This window comes from Lithobates pipiens, unplaced genomic scaffold (genome assembly GCF_037356315.1).
Source record: "Lithobates pipiens isolate NorthernLeopardFrog02 unplaced genomic scaffold, aLitPip1_a1.2 Scaffold_19, whole genome shotgun sequence".
Taxonomy (NCBI): domain Eukaryota; kingdom Metazoa; phylum Chordata; class Amphibia; order Anura; family Ranidae; genus Lithobates; species Lithobates pipiens.
The window spans coordinates 492,555,580-492,580,318 of NW_027507764.1; the positions used below are offsets into that span (position 1 = coordinate 492,555,580).

The 24,739-nt window shown below is 44.5% G+C and overlaps 1 protein-coding gene across 1 annotated transcript in view; it reads left to right on the forward strand.

Moving 5' to 3' along the window:
• The window catches only part of NECAB1 (N-terminal EF-hand calcium binding protein 1), a 301,490-nt gene that overhangs the window by 115,206 nt on the left and 161,545 nt on the right, over window positions 1-24,739 (forward strand). The window contains exon 4 of the mRNA XM_077493000.1: window positions 18,853-18,878. Within this exon, the coding sequence (XP_077349126.1) occupies window positions 18,853-18,878 (26 nt within the window). The remainder of the gene's footprint in view (window positions 1-18,852; window positions 18,879-24,739) is intronic.

Below are 24,739 nucleotides of genomic sequence, written 5' to 3' on the forward strand. Positions count from 1 at the left end.
GGACATATTAATATAATTGTAACAGGCATGTTGTAATGCAATTTCTCCTTTTGGCCACAAGATGGAGACAGAGAGATACTGACTAGTCCTTTCAGAAAAACTCAGAGACACAGAGCATACTGAGAAAAAGGGGAGTTTCAGGAAGTGCTGAGCAGATGGAAGAAAGGGAAATACTGAGGTAAAAGAGAGAGAGAGTGCTGACAGGAGATAGAGGAGAGGAGATTGCTTAAAAGAAAGGGAGATACCAAGGCTCAAAAAGTCCTTTGCTGGGACAAAGTGACACTTAACCATAAGGAGAGGAGGAGTGTGTGAGGGGAAGGAACTGAGGTGCCAGAGTCAGGAGAGAGACACACTGACACCAGGGACTGTGTGCCCCAACAAAGGAGAAAGGATATCCTGAAGCCCAGAGAAAAGGAGAGATGTCAGGAGAGTGAGAAAAAAATGCTGTGAGAGGGATTTTCGGAGCTGAGGGGAGAGAGAGACACACACTGACACCAGAGAGTTTGTGACCTATTATTAAGGAGGGAGAGCTGTCTGAGGAGAGAGGGCTGAGGTACCAGCATCAGGCTAAAATAGAGAGGGAGCCAACTAAATGAGAATGAGCGATCTAAAGGAGGGAGAGCTGTCTGAGGAGAGCGGGCTGAGGTACCAGCATCAGGCTAAAACAGAGAGAGCCATCTAAAGGAGAGAGAACAATCTAAAGGAGGGAGAGCTGTCTGAGGAGAGCAGGCTGTGGTACCAGCATCAGGCTAAAGGAGAGAGAGACATACTCAGACACCAGAGAGTGTGTGACCTATTATAGAGAGATATAGTCAAGCCTTTCCAGAGACTGTGGAGAGAGAGAGAAAGAGACACTTTTTTTTCTGAGATGACCAATATAAAGGGGAGCCAGGAACAGTGTCACCCACATGTTCCGCCACCGTTAAGCTCAGGAACCCTGATCGTAACCCAAGCAGCACCACGCTCAGCGGAGACGGCCCACGCCTTTTCAGGGATCCTGATATCCATCCAGGTATTGGGTCGGCCGCTGTCTCTTCACCTTGCAAGTTTTGTTACCAGTCATCCCGATTGGCCCTCAGAAGGGGATCCAGTGCCTTATAACATTGCTAGGAGCATCAGGAGTCTGAAACAGCACCTGGAATTATCGTGGTGTCATTGCACAGAAGATTGGTGAGAGGGTGCAAACCCAACATCCTTCTTGACACCATACTGACACTGCATGCAGACACCAATTTCCCTTTTTAGTGTCACAGGATGCTTGTTTGGAGCTACCATATTTAGTAGTATGCCCTTTTAAAGCTCTACCTAATGGAACATTCTATAGGATTACTACTCCATGCAAGCTTATTTAACCACTTGCTTACTGGGCACTTAAACCCCCCTCAGTCCCAGACCAATTTTCAGCTTTCAGCGCTGATGCACTTTGAATGACAATTGCGCGGGCATACAACACTGTACCCAAATGAAATTTTTATCATTTTTTTCCCACAAATAGAGCTTTCTTTTGGTGGTATTTAGTTACAGCTCGGAGTTTTATTTTTTGCTAAACAAACAAAAAAAGATGCAAAAAAATAAAAAAATAAAATCATGTTTTAATAGTTTGTTATAAAATTTTGCAAACGGGTCATTTTTCTCCTTCATTGAAGTGCGCTGATTAGGCGGCACTGATAGGCTGCATTGGTGGGCACTGATGGGCTGCATTGGTGGGCACTGATGGGCTGCATTGGTGGGCACTGATAGGCTGCACTGGTGGGCACTGATAGGCATAGTTAAGGCGGCACTAATAGGCACAGATAAGGCGGCACCGATGGGCACAGATAAGGCGGCACTGATGGGCAAAGATGGGCACAGATAAGATGGCACGGATGGGTGGCACGGATAAGTGGCACGGATGGGTGGCACGGATGGGCACTGATAGGTACCACAGATAGATGGGACTGATGGGCACTGATAGGTGGCACTGATAGGTGGCTCTGATAGGTGGCACTGCTGGGCACTGATGGGCGGCACTGCTGGGCACTGATGGGCGGCACTGCTGGGCACTGATGGGCGGCACTGGGGTGCAGCACCTTTGAGGCAGATTTTGGTGGCACTGTGGGTGGCACTGCTGGGTGGCACTGTGGGTGGCACTGTGGGCACTGCTGGGTGGCACTGTGGGCACTGCTGGGTGGCACTGTGGGCACTATGGGCACTGCTGGGTGGCACTGACAGGGGGGCACTTACTTTATTTCAGGATGGCACTGCGGGTGGCAGGTGGGCACTGGCAGGGGGCAGGTGTCCGTTTAAATTTCTGGCCGTGATCGGGACTGATGTCCCGAACACGGCCGCCGGCGATCGGCTTTTTTTTTTTCTCCTCGCGCTGTCAGCGCGAGGAGGAATACTAGCCGATTACCGGCTCCGTTTTATCACATGATCAGCTGTCATTGGCTGACAGCTGATCACGTGATAAGGGGTCGGGATCGACCCCTTACACGGATCGGTGATCAGGCGAGTCTCACGGACTCGCCGATCACAGAGCGCGCCGCGCGCGCCCCTCAGGGGGCGCGCAGGCCGCTCGTAACCGGGACTACGTCAATAGACGTAGTCCCGAAAATGTGGGTCCGCGCTATTGCCGTCATTTTGCAATAGCGCGGTACCCAAGTGGTTAAACCTACTCTTTTAAAACAAGGGCCCCACCATTTGTTATCAGAAGACACTAGTATTCTTCACTTCAGGACCTGCAACATTGCAGAACTGTGCTTACTGTACTTTTATGTACCACCCTTTTCTTTTTTGTTATGTGTTTGCCTCTGTTTGCCTGTGTTTGCCTCTCAAAGGTGTTTGCGGCCCAGAAGAAGCTGAGAAGTTGACAAGTCTTCTCTCCTCCCTCTCAGCGCCTGTGTTAAGGGCATATAGATTACTGCCCTTTCTATACCTGCAGATGCTAAATATTGAAGGCTGTCTTTTTCTAATGTATTTGTTATTTGTAGCAAGGTTTAACAATGTTGTAATTTTCTTAATACTTATCACCTATTTTTGGTGATAATCCACAGCCAGGATAATGGTATTTACCGCATGTGTTCTTAAATGTGTTTGCAGTAATTTTATTTAACCAGGTGTGTCAGAGGGGCTGAAGTCATTCTTGGAGTTTGCACCCTCATACCAATCGCCCCAATACACTGGCCAGATGGTATTTTCCTCTTGGGATTCCTTACGATATCCAAATGGGAAAGATGACTAGAGTTTCCGTACCATAAATTGCTGTAGAAAAAATTCTGATAAACAGAACAAAAAAATATATTTAAAATCACGTGATACATAAAAACAAAAATCACGTGATTTTAAATATATTTTTTTAGTTCTATTTATCAGATTTTTTTTTCAATAAACCATCATTGGTTGTATTTCACCATGCAAGGCGTTTTTTATGTTTTGTCCCTTTTATGGTGAACCTTCACGAGGCTTCTGGCACCAGGTTCTACAGCAATTTATGGTACGGAAACTCTATTCATCTTCCCCATTTGGATATCGTAAGGAATCCCAAGAGGAAAATACCATCTGGCCGGTGTATTGGGGCGAGTGGCTGGAGCCCCCCCCATAAGCTCGTAAGACACACTACTATACGGTGGATGTGTCAAACCTATCTGGTAAGAGTATTTACCTTCTCTACTTGCCTATAATCCATTTTCAAGAGGCTTTGAAGTCTGAGAACATGGCGGGATATTTAGCCTTGAATGCCATCTGAGGACTCTAACAAAGCTCCAGATGCACCGGAGTGATTAATTTTGGGACTGTTTTCAAACTTTTTTATTTTTCACCTATTGAGATAGGTGCTTTCAAGCGCTGCACTGATTTATTTATGTTAATGTGAACTTGGTTTGTTTGTGTGCTAGCAGCTGGGCTGTGTTCTTCACAGGAATTTTGTAGTTTCACTACTTTTGTTTTTTGAAATAGCGCAGTGTTTTTCCTTTTTTGTTCTGTAGTAGACTGCACCTGCCTGCATCCAGAATAAACAGTGAAGACAAAAGACTTAAAGGAGATTTCTCTTCATACTGGCGAGATTTCTTCTTCCTGTTGAGTCTAAAGGATAGTAAATTTGGACAAGGAAGTTGGGAGGTCTTTCCAACAGGTTATAACCTTCCTCATAATAAATTCTATAGATACACTTTAAAGGTTAGGTTCACCTTTAAAATAAACAAAAATAATGCACTTGGAGGAGGAAAAAAATGTGAATTTATTCTTTTAATATTTATTATTTATTTTTACAGGAGCCTGCAAAGCATTGCATCTTAAGTGCAATATCAGGCTCCTGCAGACATTTCCTTCAACTTTCTGCCCATACCTCAATACAGGCTTCCTGTTAGAAAGGTGGAGGAAGTGTTTATGAAGTACAAGTGCCCTGATTACCGCACTAGTAGTCCATTGAGAACCACAAGTCCATCTGCCATGGTGGAAGACGGGACTTGTAGTTTATGTAGCTCTGTGGGCGGAGCCTAGAACAGCCACACTGAAGTTAAATGTAACAGTGTTTGCAGGGGAGAGGAACCCCTGAATGCTGTCATGGGAGTGGCTCAGGGGTGAAGTGCTTAGGAACATGTTACATGTCACACTCTAAAGTGGGTTGTAACATGTGGCATGTTCCTAAAACTAAATATTGCCTTTAAGGCATTTAAAGTACAATTTATTCAAGTACAATGCCTTGAAAAAGTATTCATACCCCTTGAAGGATTTTATGTGATAAACCAACACAAATTGGCACATAATTGTGAAGTGGAAGGAAAATGATAAGTGGTTTTCAAATTTATTTACAAATAAAAATCTGAAAAGTGCATTTGTATTCATCCCCCTTTACTCTGATACTCATAACTAAAATCTAGTAGAACCAATTTCCTTCAGAAGTCATCTAATTAGTAAATAGAGTTCACCTGTGTGTAATTTAATCTCAGTATAAATACAGCTGTTCGGTGAAGCCCTCAGAGGTTTGTTAGACAAACATAGTGAGCAAACAGCATCATGAAGGCCAAGGAACACACCAGACAGGTCAGGAATAAAGTTGTGGAGAAATTTAAAGCAGGGTTAGGTTCTAAAACATTATACCAAGCTTTGAACGTCACACTAAGCACTGTTCAATCCATCATCTGAAATTGGAAAGAGAACGGCACAAATGCAAACCTACCAAAACATGGCCATCCACCTAAACTGACATGCCAGGCAAGAGAGCATTAATCAGAGAAGCACCTTAGAGAGGCCCATGGTAACTCTGGAGTAGCTGCAGAGATCCACAGTTCAGGTGGGAGAATCTGTCCACAGGACAACTATTAGTCGTGCATTCCACAAATCTGGCTTTTATGGAAGAGTAGCAAGATGAAAGCCATTGTTAAGAAAGTCTTAAGAAGTCCTGTTTGCAATTTGCAAGAACACGTGGGAGGACACAGTAAACATGTGGAAGAAGGTGCTCTGGTCAGATGAGACCAAAATTTTACTTTTTGGCCTAAAAGCAAAATGCTATATGTGGTGGAAAATGAACACTGCACATTACCCTGAAAACACCATCCCCACCGTGAAACATGGTGGTGGCAGGGCATTAAGGTTTGTGCTTGGGTAAAAAAACTGGTTACAGGGACGTGTCCAAAGGGTGGTAATAAATAACATGTACTCCGTCTGGTCTGGAGTGGTGAGTGGAGTACCCCAAGGTTCTGTGTTGGGACCAATTCTATTCACTTTATTTATGAATGATATAGAGGAACGGGATAAACAGCTCAGTCCCAGTTTTGGCAGAGGACACCAAAATAAGTAGAGCATGAAACTCACATCAGGACATCAGGAAATTTTGCAGAATGGCATGAATAAAATTATGGAGTGGGCAGACAAATGGCAAATAAGGTTTAATGTGAACAAATGTAAAATAATGCACTTGGGGGCAAGAAACATAAATGCAAATAATTCACTAAGTGGAAAACCTCTGGGAGAATCAAGGATGGAGAAGGATCTAGGGGTCCTAATGGATGACAGATTGAGTAACGGCATGCAATGTCAAGCTGCAGCTACCAAAGCAGGCAGTATATTGGCATGCATACAAAGAGTGATAAAACTTAAATTATGCCACTTTATAAAACCCTGGTCAGGCCACATCTGGAGTATGCTGTCCAGTAGGGATGAGCCGAACACCCCCCGGTTCGGTTCGCAGCAGAACATGTGAACAGGCAAATAATTTGTTCGAACTCCGTTAAAGTCTATGGGACACGAACATGAATAATCAAAAGTGCTAATTTTAAAGGCTTATTTGCAAGTTATTGTCATAAAAAGTGTTTGTGGACCTGGGTCCTGCCCCAGGGGACATTTATCAATGCAAAAAAAAAAAGTTTTAAAACTGTGGGGGAATCCCATGCCATTTTTTTCAATGACTTTTATGTATATTGCCGGGACCGACAATACATTAAAGCCGCTAGTACTTTTAAATGAATTTTTTTCCTTTAGAAATGTAATTTTGCTCTCAGACTGTTCTAAACAATGGAAACATTCACCACTTTACAGGCATACTATAGACACCCCCAAAATGTAAAAGGTAAAAAGTTTAAAGGAATATTTCACTTTTTTTTTTTTTTTGAATAAAATTTTATTGAAAGAAATAGTGCATTACATAAAATCATCATCAGCAGGCACAAGTATGTTTTTTTTTTTCTGTGTAAAGTACAGTGTACAAGGGAAAATAAAACAACAAGACGAGTCACGCAACGTCTTAAAGGCATAAAAAGAAAACGTAATCGAGAGAGGACACTAATCCTCTCCCTAGCAGGACTAGGAAAAACCAGAGGGGATTGTAACTGGATGGATCTAATGACCATAAGGCTCTAAACTAACCTTATAGGGCTAACAACATATGGTACAAAACAAAAGGGAGGACGGGAGAGAGGGGGGAGGAAGCGGGGGGGGGGCCTGAAGTCGTTTACTCTATTGAGGGGAACATCCAGTAGTAGATAGGGTCATGTTCGACAAGGATCCTTGTAGACAAAGGAGAGTTTATCAAGGTGAGTTCGGTCGTGTGGGGAGAGCTGCGCCATAATAAAAAGGTCCCATCTGTCATGGAAGCGTTGGGAGGCTTTCTGGCGGTCCAGATTGGTATTGATCTTGTCCCGAAAAAGGAGTTGCAGGAGATCTCTTTCAACCTGGGAGATGGAAGGCGTGGATGTAGAGGTCCAGTTGGCCAGTATGGCCCTTCTTGCTAGCAGGAGGCAGATCAAGGTCCAATCTTTCCCCGGTGGGCTGGGAGCGGTGGACCAAGGGAGCAGTGTGGGGTCCCAGTGACCAAAGATAAGGAGGAGCGGGTTCTTGGGAAGCTTCAACAACGTAATCCGGAATATAAATGCCAGAACTTGATCCCAGAAAGCAGCAATATAGGTACAAGTCCAGTAACGGTGCACGAGAGAGGGCTTAGGTTGCTGGCACAATGGGCACAGTGAGGGCGAGGTTGAGGTTGAAGAATGTTTAGAAGTTGGAAGAAAAGGAATATGGGCGCGGTGAGTGATTTTCAGCTGGGTTTCCCTCCACGATTCATTAGGAACCAGGTTGTATACAGAATTGAGGCCTTGCAGGATTTTGTCCACTATGTCCTCTTCTGGAAAGTCTTTTGCCCAATTCAACACAGAGGATGAGGCTAGAGAGGGAGTAGTTTTCATAAGTAGAGGTTTGTATATGTCAGAGATGTTGCAGGTGTCATTTTGTATGAGTGTGTCAAGGAACGATGGCGCGAATCTTGTGGATTCGTTCCTGCAGGTTTTTTGAAGGAAGCTAACACATTGACCATAATGGAAAGCAGAAGCATCCGGGAGAGAAAATTTGGCGGCTAGGTATCTGAATGGTGCTACCCGACCGGATTCAGGATCACACAGGGAGAAAAAAGCTACAAGACCCTTTTGGCGCCACTCATCATATGGCTGGCGTTCCAAGCCCGGAGTAAAACTCGGGTTTCCTTGTATCGGGAGGAATCTAGAGATAAATGGAGAGAGACTGAGACTTTTTCTTACCTCCCTCCAGGCAATGGCAGTGTCTCTCAGCAAAAGATTGTGTTGGTGCGGAGTCGGTAGAGAGAAGGGCAGTAAGGGAATAGGGATGGATCATTGCTGTCTCTAGTTGAAAGTTGGAACATTGGGACTTTTGGGCAACCCAGCCTAGGCTCACCCGCAAGAGACAAGCTAGATTATACAGTCTAAGGTTTGGAAGACTAATACCACCTTCGGTCCTGGGAAGATGGAGTTTTGAAAAAGCGATACGTGGTCTTTTGTTTCGCCAAAGGAATTTTGATATTGCAGAGTTCAAAATTTGGATGTCCTTGTGTCTGATAAGTAAAGGTATCGTTTGGAGAGGGTATAGCAGGCGTGCGAAACTGACCATTTTTACCAAGTGACATCTTCCCAGGAGCGAGAGGGGCAGATCCATCCAGTTTTCCAGTTCCAGAGTGATTTTGGCAAAGAGGGGAGGGTAGTTCAGATGGTAGAGTGAGGAAGGGAGTTTCCCTATCTTGATACCCAGGTAGGTGATATGTGACTTTGCTATCGAGAAGATGGAATTTTGAGTCCAGGCCGGAGGTGGGAGGGGTCCGAGGGGCAGTATCTCGCTTTTGGAATAATTTATGCGTAAACCGGAACATTTTCTGAATAGGTCAAATGTGTTTTTTATCGTGGGCATGTCTGCGGAAGGATGGAGAAGATGAGGACGTCATCTGCAAAGAGAGACGTCTTCAATAGTTGCTCCCCTATTGTAATGCCATGGATTGGGGCCACTGTTAGCAAATATCTAGAAAGTGGCTCCAGGGCCAAATTAAAGAGGAGAGGGGATAGAGGGCAGCCTTGTCTCGTGCCCTTATGTAGGCGAAATTCATTTGAGAGCAGGCCAGCAGCAACCTATCTGGCTGCCGGAGAGGTGTACATAGATTTTATGAGGTGCAGAAAAGGGCCAGTGAATCCCATTTTGTTCAGAACCAGAGATAGCCATTCGATACTAACGCTGTCAAAGGCCTTTTCGGCATCGAGAGTAATAATGGCAAAATCCCCGTTCGGATTACATCTAGCGTGCTCTAAAGCCATCATCACTTTTCTGATGTTGATCTTCGGCGTTCTGCCCTTCACAGAGCCTGACTGGGCAGGGTGAAACAGAAAAGGGATGATGTCAGCTAGCCTGGTGGCTATTATTTTGGATAGGATCTTGACATAGAGATTTAGGAGCGAGATGGGCCTATAAGAGCCTGGTTCTGTAGGTTCCTTCCCCTTTTTTTCCAGAAGTTTTACTATTGCCTGGTTGCCCGTAGGTAGGTAGGGGCCACCCAACCATATGTGTTGGTATACCTTTTCCAGTGTGGGTGCTAGGAGTGAGTTTAGGGATTTATAGAATTCGCCTGTTAGTCCATCTGGACCAGGGGCTTTCGAGGAGGCTAGAGTCCGGATCGTGTTGGTTATTTCCGCGAGAGATATGGGGGCATTAAGGGAGTCCAGTTGCGAGGGGGATATTTATGTCAAAGTCACTCTGTCTATAAATTCGTGTGCCGTGTGCTCGTCGATAGGGTCGGCCGCATACAACGCCGTATAATAGCGTAGCATGGCCGAGTTTATGCCCTTTTGCGACGTCGTGAGAGAGCCATCTGGCTTCCGGATAGCAGGGATAATAGTTGGGCGGTAGGGACCCTTACATAGTCTGGCTAGCAGTTTACCGGCCTTATTCCCAAATTTGTGAAGAGTGGCATCAAAGTGAGCTCTCTTAATCGACTCCAGGGTGTCGGCCCAAGTGTCAAACGACTGTTTGGCCATTCGCCAAGCTGTCCGGTTCTCAGGTGTGTCATGGGTATAAAGCGTTCGTTGAGCCTGGTGGAGTCTGGAACTGGCTGTGTTGTAGTTAAGGTGTGCATTCTTTTTAAAGGAGGATGCATAGGAGATAATGCGTCCCCGAAGGAAAGCTTTCCCTGCGTCCCATAGCAGATTGGGGTTATCCGCATGATCCGCGTTAGTTTGTGTGTATAAGCGCCATTCTTTTGTGATGTAAGTGTGGAAATCCGCGTTGTGTTGGAGGAAGGTGGGGGAATCGCCAAAGTTTGGGGTTTGGATGGATATCAGGAGTCTCTAGAGATATAGAAATAGGGGCATGATCTGAGATAGCTATATCATGTATCTCCGCGTCTGGAATTAAAGGGAGTAGATCATGTGAGCTAAATATGTAGTCAATCCTGGTGAATACGTTGTGGGGATGTGAGTAAAAGGAGAATTCCCTATCAGTCGGGTGGTGTAGGCGCCATATGTCAAGGAGACGTAGGGATTCCATTGTGGTCGCAAGTAATGTGGCATTGGTTGGTGTCGATGATGAGTCAAGTCGGCGTTTCGGAGATTTGTCGTCTAGTGGGTGGATTACGGAGTTAAAGTCCCCCCCAACGACTTGGGGAAGTAAAGGGTAGCGCAGAAGCCAAGTGGTCAGTGTGTTGAAGAACTGTTTCGTGGGACTGTTAGGGGCGTAAATGTTGGATATCACTATTTCTTTTGTCCCTATGCGGACACGAATAGAGAGCAGTCTGCCCTGGGTATCCGTGTCCGTTGACAGGATGGTACAAGGGAGATGTTTGTGAACAAGGATAAGGACTCCGGCTTTACGGCCTAAAGCTTCTGAGCCAGCCACCGCTCCCACCCAGAGTTTCTTCATCCGAAAAAAGTCGGGTGAAGAAAGGTGTGTCTCCTGAAGCAAAGCTATATCTGCCTTGAGCCGTTTGAGATGTCGGAGAACCTTCATTCTCTTAGAGGGGGAACGAAGGCCCTTCACATTCCACGAGATTATTCGCAGCATGATGGGGTTAGGACGGGGGTATGGTGTCTAATGCCCCGTACACACGAGAGGACTTATGTCCGACAGACTTCCAAAGGAGTTCCGCCGGAGTTCCGACGGAGTTCTGACAGACTTTTCGGCCGAACGGACTTGGCCACACACGATCACACTAAACTCCGACGGATTCGAACGTGATGACGTACGACCCGACTCAAATAAGGAAGTTCATAGCCAGTAGCCAATAGCTGCCCTAGCGTCGGTTTTAGTCCGTCGGAGTAGCATACACACGAGCGGATTTTTCAAAGGGGACCGGGTCCGGCGGAGTTCCGTCGGGAAAATTTGAAGCATGCTTCATTTCTAAAGTCCGTCAGACTTTTGCGAAGCTAAAGTCCGTTGCAGCCCACACACGATCGGATAGTCTGACGGACTCGGTCTGACGGACTTTGGATGTTGAAAAGTCCGCTCGTGTGTACGGGGCATAAGTAGCAAAATCATTGGGATGTGGGTAGTTGGGCGCAGAGAGTAGTAGTCATCTACACTGGAGCTTGTGTACAAGGCCCTAAGAAGAGGGATGATGAGTAAATGTGTACTATTAGTAGTTTTGGTGGGTAAAGGGAGAGGAGAAGAGGGGGAGGGATAAAACTGGAGCAGCAACCAAAGATAGGGTAAGCAGAAGTAAACATAATAACTAACCAACTTCACTTTTTTCCGCATGGGGATCACTGTGAAGACCAGTTCCCATAACCAGCCCTGTATCAAGTCAAGGGCTTCCGCCCCTCGGAGATGGGATATAAGGTAACAGCAGGGCATGCGTGAGAGCAGTGTGTGGAAGCATAAAGATACCCAGGGGGAAGAGGGCATGAACGTATGCACGAGCAGATACAGTCATCACGTGTCATTAAACATAGAGTACCGTGGTAAGGAACAAACCTAAATAGCTATGAACCACTGAAGAAGAGTAAAAAACACAAATAAAATAAAACATAATGAAATAGATCAACATAAAAAGTCAAGTCGGTATGTAGGCAAACAAAACCTCATATCCGATCAAGTAGTAACGGATATTACCTGAGAGGTGTGGACTGTCCAGGAGGGAGAGTCCAAAATCAGAGCACCTTACCCAGGTAGGGAGGAAGGCCAAACAGTGCCGTAAAGAAGGGACACTCGTGTGTGGAAGCAGCGGGACCAGACTTCGCCCCTCAGCGTGTGGTCAGGCCATGTTGAGCTGGTCCCGAGGCCCTGAAGCGCTTGGGAGAGTCTTTACGCAGACTCCTCTGATCCAGGGCTCGGTTGAGTGGTGGGGCCTTGGGTGTGGGGCTGAGGTGAGAGCCCGATCGTGAAGATTTCAAGTAAGATGACGCCTCATCAGGGTCTTGAAAGGACAGTTGTTCACCGGAGGGCGTTTTGATCCGCAGAGTCGCTGGGAATGCCAGTGTGAACTTGATTTGTCGCTGGTGCAGCTCTGCGCAGATATGTTGGAAAGCTTTGCGTTTCTTGGAGACGTCCACCGAGTAGTCGGCAAAGATCAGAATTCGGATTCCGTCTATCTGCAGGGACCTGGATTGCCGGTATTGTTGCAGTATGGCGGCTTTGTCCGAGTAGTTAAGATACTTGGCTATGATCGGGCGCGGTGATTTGCGTTCCGAGTTGAAGGCCCCCACGCGGTGCGCACGCTCCACGGTGCATGGGCCTCCCAGGCCTAGAGCTTCAGGGATGCGACGAGCGCATGATTCCGTTAAGGCAGATTGGTGAAGCGACTCGGGTAAACCTACAAATCGCAGGTTACTCCTCCTGGACCTGTTCTTGAGGTCGTCAAGTTTTTCCAGGATATATTTGTTTGTTCAGTCCTGAGCATGTTCCAGAGATTGTGTCTGGTAAAGTTCCTCCTCAATGGTTGATATGCGGTGTTCTGCTTCATTCAGCCTGGATGCATGTTCCCCCAGCTGGGCTTGGACCTTCTGCATGCCTGAGCTGACAGCCTTCTCCACTGATGCAGCTATCATAGGGGAGAGGAGAGCAGCTACAGCCTGTGCCAGGAGTTCTGTGTGATGATCCTGTGTCAGTGAAGGTGTGTGTGGCTGCTGCATGAAGGGAGACGTTTCAGGGCTGGATGGAGGAGGGGGGGCCTGGAGCTGTAGAGGTAGAGTGTCTCTTAGGGTGGGCTGATGTGTGGTCCTTTCTCCTACCTCCATCGCTGGTGCCATCTCCTCAGGCTGGGCCGCACAGGCCGGATCCATATAGGCCGAAGCCGGGGCCTCGATTTGCGATCAGGCCGATGTGGAGGGCGGTTTGCGGGAGCTGTGAGGGGAACAGCTACTCCATGCGGCGCCGAAACCGGAAGTAATATTTCACTTTTATTGTTTCACTTTAAGCATTATTAAAATCACTGCTCCTGAAAAAAAAGTCATTTTTTAAAACTACCCCAATACTTTTTATGACAATACCATGCATATAAGCCTTAAAAATTAGCACTTTTGATTTCTCCCATAGACTTTTAAAGGGTGTTCCACAGCTTTCGAATTTGCCGCGAACACCCCAAATTGTTCGCTATTCGGCGAACAGGTGAACACCTGATGTTCGAGTCTAACTTACGTTCGACTCGAACATCGGGCTCATCCCTACTGTCCAGTTTGGTCATCGGTCCTCAGAAAGGGTGTGCTGGAGCTAGAGAGAGTCCAATGAAGGGCAACAAAACGAATAAGAGGACTGGAGGACCTCAATTATGAGGACCGGCTGCAAACACTAAATTTATTCCCATTGGAAAAGTGACGCTTAAAGGGGGGAACATGATTGCGATCTACAAATACCTCAGCGGGGATCCCAGCGTAGGAAAAAAACTATCCAGTCCAGGGAGTGTATGAGGACATGGGGCCACACATTGAGATAGGAGGAAATGCGGTTATCCTTAAACTGAGCAGGGGGTTCTTCCATGTCAGGGCAACGAGGATGGAACTCTCTCCCACAATTGGTGGTGGCTCCGAGGAGTATGGATATTTTAAAAAGACTCTTGGATGTACATCTTAAAAACACAACATACAGGGATATGGTAAATTATTATAGATACTGACACGTACACCTACACAGGTTGAACTGTATTGACTATTGTCTTTTTTTCAGTCTTATCTACTATGTAAACTATGTAAATGTAGAAGAAAACCTGTTAGAGTCTCTTCCAGTAGGACAACGACCCTAAACATACAGACAGAGCTACAATGGAATGGTTTTGATCAAAGAATATTCATGTGTTATGGTCCAGACAAAGTCCAGACCTTAATCCAATTGAGAATCTGTGGAAAGACTTTAAAATTGCTGTTCGCAGATGCTCTCCATCCAATCTGACAGAGCTTGAGCTATTTTGCAAAGAAGAATAAGCAAAAATGTCACTCTCTAGATGTGCAAAGCTGGTAGATACATACCCCAAAAAAATAACTTGCAGGTATAATTGTAGCGAAAGGTGGTTCTCCAAAAAGAATATAAATCCACGCCACACTTTTCACATATTTATTTGTAAAAAATGTTGAAAATCATTTATCATTTCCTTTCACTTCACAAATATGTTTCACTTTGTATTGGTCTATCACATAAAATCACAATAAAATGCATTTAGTGTTGTGAAAAAATGTGTAAAATTTGAATGTGAATATCTTTTCAAGGCTGTATATATTCCTAACTCATAAAGTACCTTTTATTGCTCTCAACCTCTTCCATAACTTCAAATTCCTTTTTCTTTTTTTTTGCTGCAGTGATCTTACTTCCTGTGGCTACATTCATTCTCTATGGTCTTACCGTAGGTAGAAACATACCCACCCTCTCTTGCTTGCTTCCACGATGGACTATGGACTATGGACATATATGTCACAGAAAGTGAGGCTTTTTGTCCCCTAATTCCCCCTGACCTCAGTATATAAATAAAAACACACTGCTGAATTTGGGATCCCTGCACTCGCGACCCATTGGGTACTCTATAGGGGCCTAGGTGAACTAGTAAAGTATCCAACAGATTACAGTGGATATATACAGTAATATGTATTGGGAATCCAGTTCTATCAATATTGATATAATGAAGATTCCCTCATCTGCATTCTGCTAGCTAGGTAAAAGTACAGTATTTATTATGTTTTATACTTATGTGCTATCTATTATTGTACTTGGTGTGGGTTGGTTGGCTAGTAGTTTAATTTTACTCTTGTACTTATGGTAAATCAATCAATTAGACTTTTCTCTTGGAATGTCAGGGGAATGAATAGTGCTTTAAAAAGACAATCTGTCTGCGATTTTATTTCCTCTTTATGCTCTGCCATCGTCTGTCTGCAGGAGACACATGCCACATGCAATGTGACTAGATTTTTGAGACGCTGTTTTGTTCGAGCAGCATACCATTTGGTTTTGTACCCATTTAAGGGGGGTCTCTGTTTTAGTTTACACTGGCATAGTGTTCTCATGCAGTAGGACTATGGTACACGTAAATGGCAAATGTATTTTTTTACAATGCAAGTTGGAGGAACCCGAGTTCATTCTGGCTGTTCGATATATATATATATATATATATATATATATATATATATATATATATATATATACATACATCCTACATATAATCCAGAAACACTTTGTCAGCTTACCGTATATACTCGAGTATAGGCCGACCCGAATATAAGCCGAGGCCCCCAATTTACCCCCAAAAAAACTGGCAAACTTATTGACTCATGTATAAGCCGAGGGTGAGACATGCCTGTCCATCCCTGTGTGTGTGTCCGTCCATCCCTGTGTGTCCGTCCATCCCTGTGTGTCCGTCCATCCCTGTGTGTCCGTCCATCCATCCCTGTGTGTGTGTGTGTCCATCCATCCATCCATCCCTGTGTGTGTGTGTCTCCATCCATCCATCCATCCATCCCTGTGTGTGTGTGTCTCCATCCATCCACCCATCCCTGTGTGTGTCTCCATCCATCCACCCATCCCTGTGTGTGTGTGTGTGTGTGTGTGTATATGTGTGTGTGTGTGTGTGTGTGTGTGTGTGTGTGTGTGTGTGTGTGTGTGTGTGTGTGTGTGTGTGTGTGTGTGTCCAGCCTACCTTTGTCCCGAGCCTCCGTCCCGTGCCTTGCCTCCTTGCCTCCGTTCCGTCCCGTGCCGTGCCGTGCCTTGCCGTCGTGTCGTGCCTTGCCTTGCCTCCGTCCCGTCCCGTCCCGTGCCGTGCCGTGCCTTGCCTTGCCTTGCCTTGCCTCCGTCCCGTGCCCTCTTCGGCGGCCATTGTAAAATTCAAAAGCCGCGCCTCCTCCTTCGCCTGTGATAGGCGGAACACTGAATTTCCCAGCAGCCTGTGTTCCGCCTATCACTGCCTTCGTATCATCCTCGTCCGTAGTACGAGGATGATACGATGTCCGTGATAGGCGGAACACAGGCTGCTGGGAAATTCAGTGTTCCGCCTATCACAGGCGAAGGCGGAGCCGGAGGCGCGGCTTTTGAATAGAATGGCCGCTGTCTGTCTGCTCGACACGCTGATCGAGCGGGCAGACAGCGATGACTCGAGTATAAGCCGAGGGGGGCACTTTCAGCCTCAAAAAAGAGGCTGAAAATCTCGGCTTATACTCGAGTATATACGGTATTTCCTTTGCGGGGGCCTCCCCCCAGGTGCCAATATTGGTACTTGGAGACTTCAATAATGTAATTGGTTTGAAGCGGGACAGATACCCAACTCCAAGGTCAATGACCTCTGAACATCTTAACCCTCTTGGAAGAATATGCAGGGAAGTAGGGCTTTACGGCATGTTACATCCTGAAGAAAGTGCTTATACATGCTATTCTAAAACACACAATTCACTATCAAGAATTGATTTAGCTTTGTGTTCGGCAGATATTGTACCATGCATCTCAGATCGCTCCCCTTTGATAGTTACCTTAATATCGGGCATCAAGTGCCCAATATGCCATGGCAGTTGAACCTCTTTTACAGTAGCTTGAACTATTTCCCAAACAGGATGTTATTGCTGCTCACATCATGGATTTTTTGTCTCTTAATTTGGGCTCTGCTCCCATAAGGGTTGTATAGGATGCTCTTAAGGCCTACCTTCAGGGACTGTTAATCCAAAAAATAAGTGTCATCAAAACTGCTTCCCGTACAGAGCTCGAACTTGCAAAGGCTGATAGCTCTGCAGCGGAAGCCTTATATATCCGTGACTCCCAACGGGAATGGCGAATGAACTATTGGAATCCAGGGTGAGGAATAAACTTTTCTTTCAGAAGAGACTTAGTTGGGCAGAGGGAGAGGCGAATGGTAGATTGGTAGACACACTTCTCAGCTTTAATGGATGGAAAGGGGGAGGTTATTAACCAGACTAGCCCTATTGTATCTACTTTTACGTCCTATTATCAGGATTTATATACTTCTAGGGCAGACTATACGTTAGCCAAGTTATCTATCTCTCTGGCTACCATTAATCTCCCGGCCCTTTCAATGGAAGAGAGGGAGACCCTCAACGCTCCACTTACTCTACTGAAATTGGAGAGCGAGGTGGCTAGTTTCTCTAATTTCAAAGCTCCAGGGACTGATGGTCTTCCTATAGAGATCTATAAAAAATATAATAAGGAGATGCTTCCTGCCCTTCTTAATACATTAAACGAGGCTTTCCATCTAGGTCAGCTTCCAGACAGTATGGGTCAATCTGTTGTTATAATAGCTCAGGTAGGGTTTATGCCCAATATGTCAACAGCAGTTAATAGACATGCATACTTAAATGTGCAGGTCCTGGCTCCGGATCATCCAAATCGTGCTTTTTTGGTACAAGATGCCATAAAGGCTTTAAATAGTATTGAATGGCCCTATCTATGGGCCATTCTGGAAAAATGTGGGCTTTGTTCTAACTTTTTCCAATGGGTACGGTTGTTGTATGCTGCTCCTATGGCATCAATTAGGGTTAACGGCCTCCAATCTTCTAGATTCTGACTTTGCTGGGGCACTAGGCAGGGGTGCCCATTGCCACCCCTGCTCTTTGCCCTCGGTATAGAGCCCTTGGCTTGTCTTATGCAGGCATCATCTGATGTTACCGGTCTGATAAGGGAGATATGGAGGAAAAGGTATCGCTATACGCAGACGATCTTCTTCTTTATCTGACTAATATCTGCTCATCTTTACCGGCAGTAATGAAACATGTTAAGGAGTTTAGTAGGTTTTCTGGGTTAAGCATAACTTGTGAGAAGTCCATGTTGATGCACTTAGATTTCCCCCAGGATCCACTACCATCTTCACTTTCTCAGCTCAGGGTTGTGTCTTCTACAAAATATTTGGGTATAGCTATTTCTGATTCCCCTCAGTCGTATATTGTATATAACATACTCCTGCTACTCGCTAGATTCCAAGACCAAAGTAAAATCTAAAATAAACTCCCTCTTTTGTTAATAGGCCATATTAATCTAATTAAGATGATATGGATGCCTTAGCTTTTGTATCTCTTACATAATGCTCCAATCTGGATACCTCTGTGTATTTTTACCAAGATTAATAGTATATTTGGGCATTTAATATGGCGGAATAAAACCCCCCATATTAAATTGGAGACTCTTCAACATCTAAAAAATGCAGGTGGACTGTCAGTTCCTGACCCAAGGATATATTTTTTTGCATCACAACTACAGCATTTTGCTGGATGGGAGTTCGAACAGCTACACATTCCTGCTCGACGATTATTTTTTTTTGCCTTTTTTTTTCTCTCCTTGTTATGGAGTGCTCATCTTGGTGTATGTGATTTTGTTTGGATAATTTGTTTGTATTGATTTAATGTTGTTTGCATATAAAAATAAAAAGAATCGGATTTTTTAAAAAAGTGTTAGCATCATCGCTTCTGTCCAGTGAGCAGGCAGATAATGCAGAAAGCTGTGACGCTGAACCAGGAGATAGTAAAATCATCTCCATAGCTATGTAACATGGCAAGGGTGTGTAAATCACAAGCATGGGTGAACAGGATTACAGATCCTTAGAAAGGTAGAAAGGTAACATAGTTACTTTATCTGAATGTCAACTTTGCTGTGAAATTCCCATTATTTGACAACTTACAATACAATTTCTTTTTTTTTCTTTAGCAATCTGGACACAGAAGAATTATATGGTAAGATAAAAAGTCATTATTTTATATATTTGTTCACTGTTTAGCTATAGATTCAATGTATATTTTATATGTTAATTCAAATTGAGATCCATCATGTAGCAAGACCACACACAGCCAAGAAAGAAGCTTTGTTAAAAATACAGTTATAAACATAGGCTGTTTAGCTTGTCATTTTGTTGGCAGTGCCATGGATATGAAAGTCTACAAGGTCTCAGTATTTCTCCCTTATCAAGAGGATGTGAAGGGCCGCTAAGTCCAGATTAGTCCATGAACACAAGCAGTCAAGCAGGACGGTGAAAAATGTAAAAGAAAAGTCAGCAGAGGGAGTGAGTCTGGCTAAGCTGTCAGAATGAAGTACTGCTGTTCTGTGTGGGCAACAGGCAGCAAGATTGAAAGTACTATGGTGAGGCATTATACAGGGCCATGAGAGGTGCCAGGACAATACCAATGCCTGATAAAGCTGATCCTACAAATGACTGATAAATCTGACCCTACCAATGGCTGGTAAAGCTAACCCTACCAATGGATGATAAAGTGACCCTACCAATGGCTGATAAAGCTGATTCTACAGATGGCTGATAAAGCTGATCCTACCAATAGCTGATACAGCTGACCCTACCAATGGCTAATAAAGCTGAGCACAGAAGCTGGTGTGTCCATCCATTTAATTTCATGGGAGGTTGACTCTTGCGGCTCTCTTAGCAGTGTTTTGAAACCTCTTACTATTCCTTATGCCGTGTACACACGACCGGACTTTTCGAGGGACTAGGTCTGACGGTCTTTCCGACAGACTTTCCGAATGAACGGACTTGGCCACACACAATCACACCAAAGTCAGACGGATTCGAACGTGATGACGTACAACCAGACTAGAATAAGGAAGTTCATAGCCAGTAGCCTATAGCTGCCCTAGTGTCGGTTTTTGTCCGTCGGACTAAGATACACACGAACGGATTTCTCGGTCCGGTGGAGTTCCGGTGGAAAAATTTAAAAGATCTTCTATTTCTAAGGCCCGCCGGATTTTTGGCAAGCAAAGGTCCAATGGAGCCCACACACGATCGAATTGTCCGACAGACTTCTTCCGTCTGACCTTTGCTGTCAAAAAGTCTGGTCGTGTGTACGTGGCATTACTGTGTTAACCTCCCCCTTCCCAGATGCATGCATCTTAAACCTTTTTTACTCCAGGTTTAAACCTGGAGGTACTCCAGGTTTGTCCCCCTACCATTTGCAGTGACTAAGGCTGGCTCTACATTATACAAATTCCTTGTACAATTTTCCTTTAGATTTATCAAAACCATATAATATGAGGTGAAACCTACCTTTCAATTTGCATGCAATTAGGCAGGCTCTTGCACTACATAGTTGAAGGTAAATCTAAAGGAAATTGAACAAGAAAATTGTATAATGTATGGCCAGCTTACAAGTGAACAACTTTGCAACAAAGCTTAGTCTATAGACTGGTAAAGTATTTATTTATTTATGGTGATCATATCCACCCTTAAACACCTCTTCTCAAGAAAGAATAATTTCTATTAAAGTATATGTGAACCCTAAGCCCCAGTTCCCACTAAGTCAACCTGTCAGGTGACTTAGCCACCTGACAACTCACACTCCATGCAGTGCAATGGAAATTATCTAATCAGATCAACTTAAGTCGCTCCGACTTAGAAAAACGTTCCTGGGGGCGACTTTGGAGCGGTTTGCATTGACTTCTAATACAGGAGTCATTTGCAAGCTGCTCTGAAGTTGCGCTGTACGAGTCGTGTGACTTTAAAGCTGCCCCAGTGTGAACCGGCACTTACAGTTTAAAATAAAAATGATAAGCAAAACATCCGTGTATACATAATAAATACCTATTCATAATACGACAAATATTGGCCATACAAATATAGCAATTTCAGAAAATGTCAACCAAATTGGAATCTTATCAATAATCAAATTGGTCAGGGTAGTTTGCCATCAATATTTTCAGTTGGTTTTCAAAGAAATTGTTGGTAATCGGTGAAACTGCATTCAGAAGATAGTTACCCATATGTTAATAGCATTTGTTTTATTGAGTGTAGTAACGTTACAGGATGGCGTCCAATGTGCTGGATGAGAAGGTGGGGTGTTGAAATTATACCAAAAAAAATATATTATTTTCTCATGCCCTGATTCATTTGTTTTTACAGTTTTTTATGAAAAAAAAGCTCAATTGGCTGAGATTGTCATACCCCTGGCCAGCATTAAAGCGGGAGTCCACCGGGACTCCGCGTTTTTTTTTTTTTTTAAAAAGCCAGCAGCTACAAATACTGCAGCTGCTGACTTTTAAATAGCGACACTTACCTGTCCAGCGCGCCCGCGATGTCGGCACCCGAAGCCGATCGCTCGCTCGTGCCGCCGCCATCTTGGGTATGGGAATCAGGAAATGGAGCCTTTCGGCTTCATTTCCCGGTTCCCTACTGCGCATGCGCGAGCCGCGCGGCGCAATCCGGACGGTCCCCGCTGCCTCTGGGAGCTGTGTGTTTCTCAGCAGGCAGCGGGGCACTTGCTGAAGGGGGCGGGCGCTTGCGGAAAGGGGCGTAACGTACGCCCCTTTCCGCAGAGAGCTAGCCCGGAAGTGGGTGCAGTTACCTGGATTATCCAGGTAACTGCACCCCCCTCCCCCCTGAAAGGTGCCGATTGTGGCGCCGGAGGGGGGGGGATTCCGATGAGCGGAGGTCCATTTTAGGGTGGACCTCCGCTTTAAGCACGATTTTTATTTTTAAGGGTTTACAAACAAGTGCAGGTTCTCTTTTGGCTCTGTTGTAATGAATTAGAACTGAAATATTGCATTGTTTATCATAGATTTACTCATAGCATATTGCCTCTCTTCATTTAGCTTCACCACCCCCTCCTGCTCACACAGATTCCATTTTAATGAAGAGGCTGCAATCCGTACATTTGTCTGCTGTCATACACAATTCCTAATGTTTTATTCGAATGTCTTTTAGATTACCCTAATTTATGCCGCGGCACAGTTTATTTAAAGCCATTATCACGCAAGATTTGCCTTAATAGCTGCGGGGTGTTTATGTGTATACTGTACTTAGAGCTCTTTGTAACAGCAATCAGGGAATATATGCAGTAATCAGTATATAATCATACTGCCTCTGTTCACGTTATGCTGCTTTTTACAAACTCTGTGACTCTTCTCAGGAGTTATATCTACATTTTATCACTCGTGTGTTTGTTTTCATTGGCTGCAATTATTACAGCATTTCATAATGTAACAACCTTAAGGTTCTCTTTTTTGCTTTTAAACATTACAGGTTCACTTTAGTCTAACAAAAAAAAATAAAAAATTTAAGCTGACTTGGGGGCTACAACCTACCAATTGGCTCTGTTTTACATCCAGGAACTTACCATCTGTATCATAAGATACATTATTTTAATTGTTGATTCTCTTATCTTCTGATTGGCTCTCAATCAGATGTGACAAAATTTGACTCAGTGTGATCCATGGTTCTGGGTTCTAGCACCCCCTTCTATATGAGCCTACTGCAGCTACACCTGTGTATAGGTAAGTGAGAGAGGTTGTACAACTAATGCCGTGCACACATGACCGGCGGACTTTCGTCAGATTTCCGATGGACTTTTTGAATGAACGGACTTGACCACGCACAATCACACCAAAGTTCCGACGGATTTTCCCTCCTACTGCCAGCCAGGCCAAGTACTAGTTGCTAGGTGAAGTACTGTGCTGGTGCGCTCTCCAGCAGGCCGGCCATGGCGCCAGGGACTAGATTAATGCGGGAGGCGGCCACGAAAGAATGGTGGGACTTTTTTTGTGCAGGGGTGGCTTTTTTGCCCCCCATGGTGCCCATGGCACTTGCCATGGCTGCCATACCCTAGATATGCCACTGCAGCCACATATACAGTATAACTAAACTCTGCTATACTTGTCTCTCCTCTAGTGATGTAAACTCCCCCGCTGCCATTTTCACCAGGTCTTCTTCTTCTTTGACATTTTAAGCCCATGGACTGGCTTAATTTGCTACTAGAAGTTGCTTTTTAAAATAGAAATGTGGTTAGGCTATAGACTTTCAACCGTTTATATAATCCTAACAAGCAGTGAATAAACTTTGAAGCAAGCCCTCGTTGACCTCTGTAGCAGCAGACACCGTGGAGCACTTTAGCTTCGAAGTCTACAGCAGGAGCACTTTTATTTCAGCAGCTCAGCTCTCTCTGCTCCTCCTCCCAGCAGTGAGTTTACAGCCTTCCAGCCTTACCAATTTAAAATGGAACTCCAGAAAACAAAAAGGCATTCTCTGATTAGGTGGAGTGGGGATTGTGATGTCACTACTAGTTCTCAGACCCAAATTGAATGTTCTATTGTGAATTGCTCCTCAGTAGGTCAGTTAGGACTTATTTTAAAGGGTTTGTTACCCACTTCATATTCCTGATATGTGGCTGCTGTACCATATACTTGTATGAGAAATTGTCCTGTTCTCTTTGTATTGTTTCCTTTGTGTGAAATCTCTGGTGTTCCTGACAGTCCCTCTGCTTTTCTTTTAAAAACTGACTACACTAAGCAGGAGAACACAATGTGGTCAGTTCTCAACTTATATTGGGAACTCAGTGTACTCCCCTCCAAAGATCAGATTTGTCCTGACACGTTCACATAGTATAGTACCTTATTTTATCAGGCTCAGTATAACAAGACAGTATTGGAGTGACATATTTAGCATATGTGTTATGCTTAACCACCTTGGAAGCCTTCTAATGCATTTTTTTGTGCAAAAAAAGAAACTTTCTGCAGTTCTGTTCCTACCATTGTGAGCCCAACAAACATTGAATCTTTGAAACATCTTTGGATTCAGGCAATGCCTTGGATTATAACTGTTATATTATAATGATTTCTTTATTATTCGGGACAATACTATTGTATATTGTATATTCTATTCATGTTTTTAACATGTAATTGTTTTGGATATATGATTTGTTATATTATGTGCCATTATTGCATGTATTGTCTGCCATGTACCTACTCAATCATGACAAACAAATAAATACTTGTTCATGTTTCACTTTGACGCCTTTGATTAACCACAATATAGACACCTCATTTAACCACTTACAGACCGGACTATTTTGCTGGTCAAAGACCAGACCACTTTTTGCGATTCGGCACTGCGTCGGTTTAACTGACAATTGCGCGGTCGTGCGACGTGACTCCCAAACAAAATTGACGTCCTTTTTTTCCCACAAATAGAGCTTTCTTTTGGTGGTATTTGATCACCCCTGCGGTCTTTATTTTTTGCGCTATAAACAAAAATAGAGCGACAATTTTGAACGCATTATTTTTTACTTTTTGTTATAATAAATATCCCCCAAAAATATATAAAAAAACATTTTTTTCCCTCAGTTTAGGCCGATACATAATCTTCTACATATTTTTGGTAAAAAAAAAAATCGCAATAAGCGATTATTGATTGGTTTGCGCAAAAGTTATAGCATTTACAAAATAGGGATATTTTTATGGCATTTTTATTAATAATTTTTTATTTTTTATCACTAGTTGCTAGGCAGAATGGAGAAATGCTGTTTACACGGCATTTCCTCCATTCAGCCGTCCCGTGAGACGATTGCGGGGATGCCCGCAGCGATCGATTCCGCGGGTCCCGCGACCGGACTCACGGGGGTCCCGACCAGCGCGGGAGCGCGCCGCCGCCGGCGCGCTCCCGATGGCAGGGCGGCATTGAAGATTGGACGTACTTGTACGCCAATATGCCTGCCTGTGCCATTCTGTCGACGTACATCAGCGTGCGCTGGTCGGGAACCGGTTAATGTCCCGATCCTCTTTTTTAATGTACTTGACTAGGGATGAAGATGCATGTTAC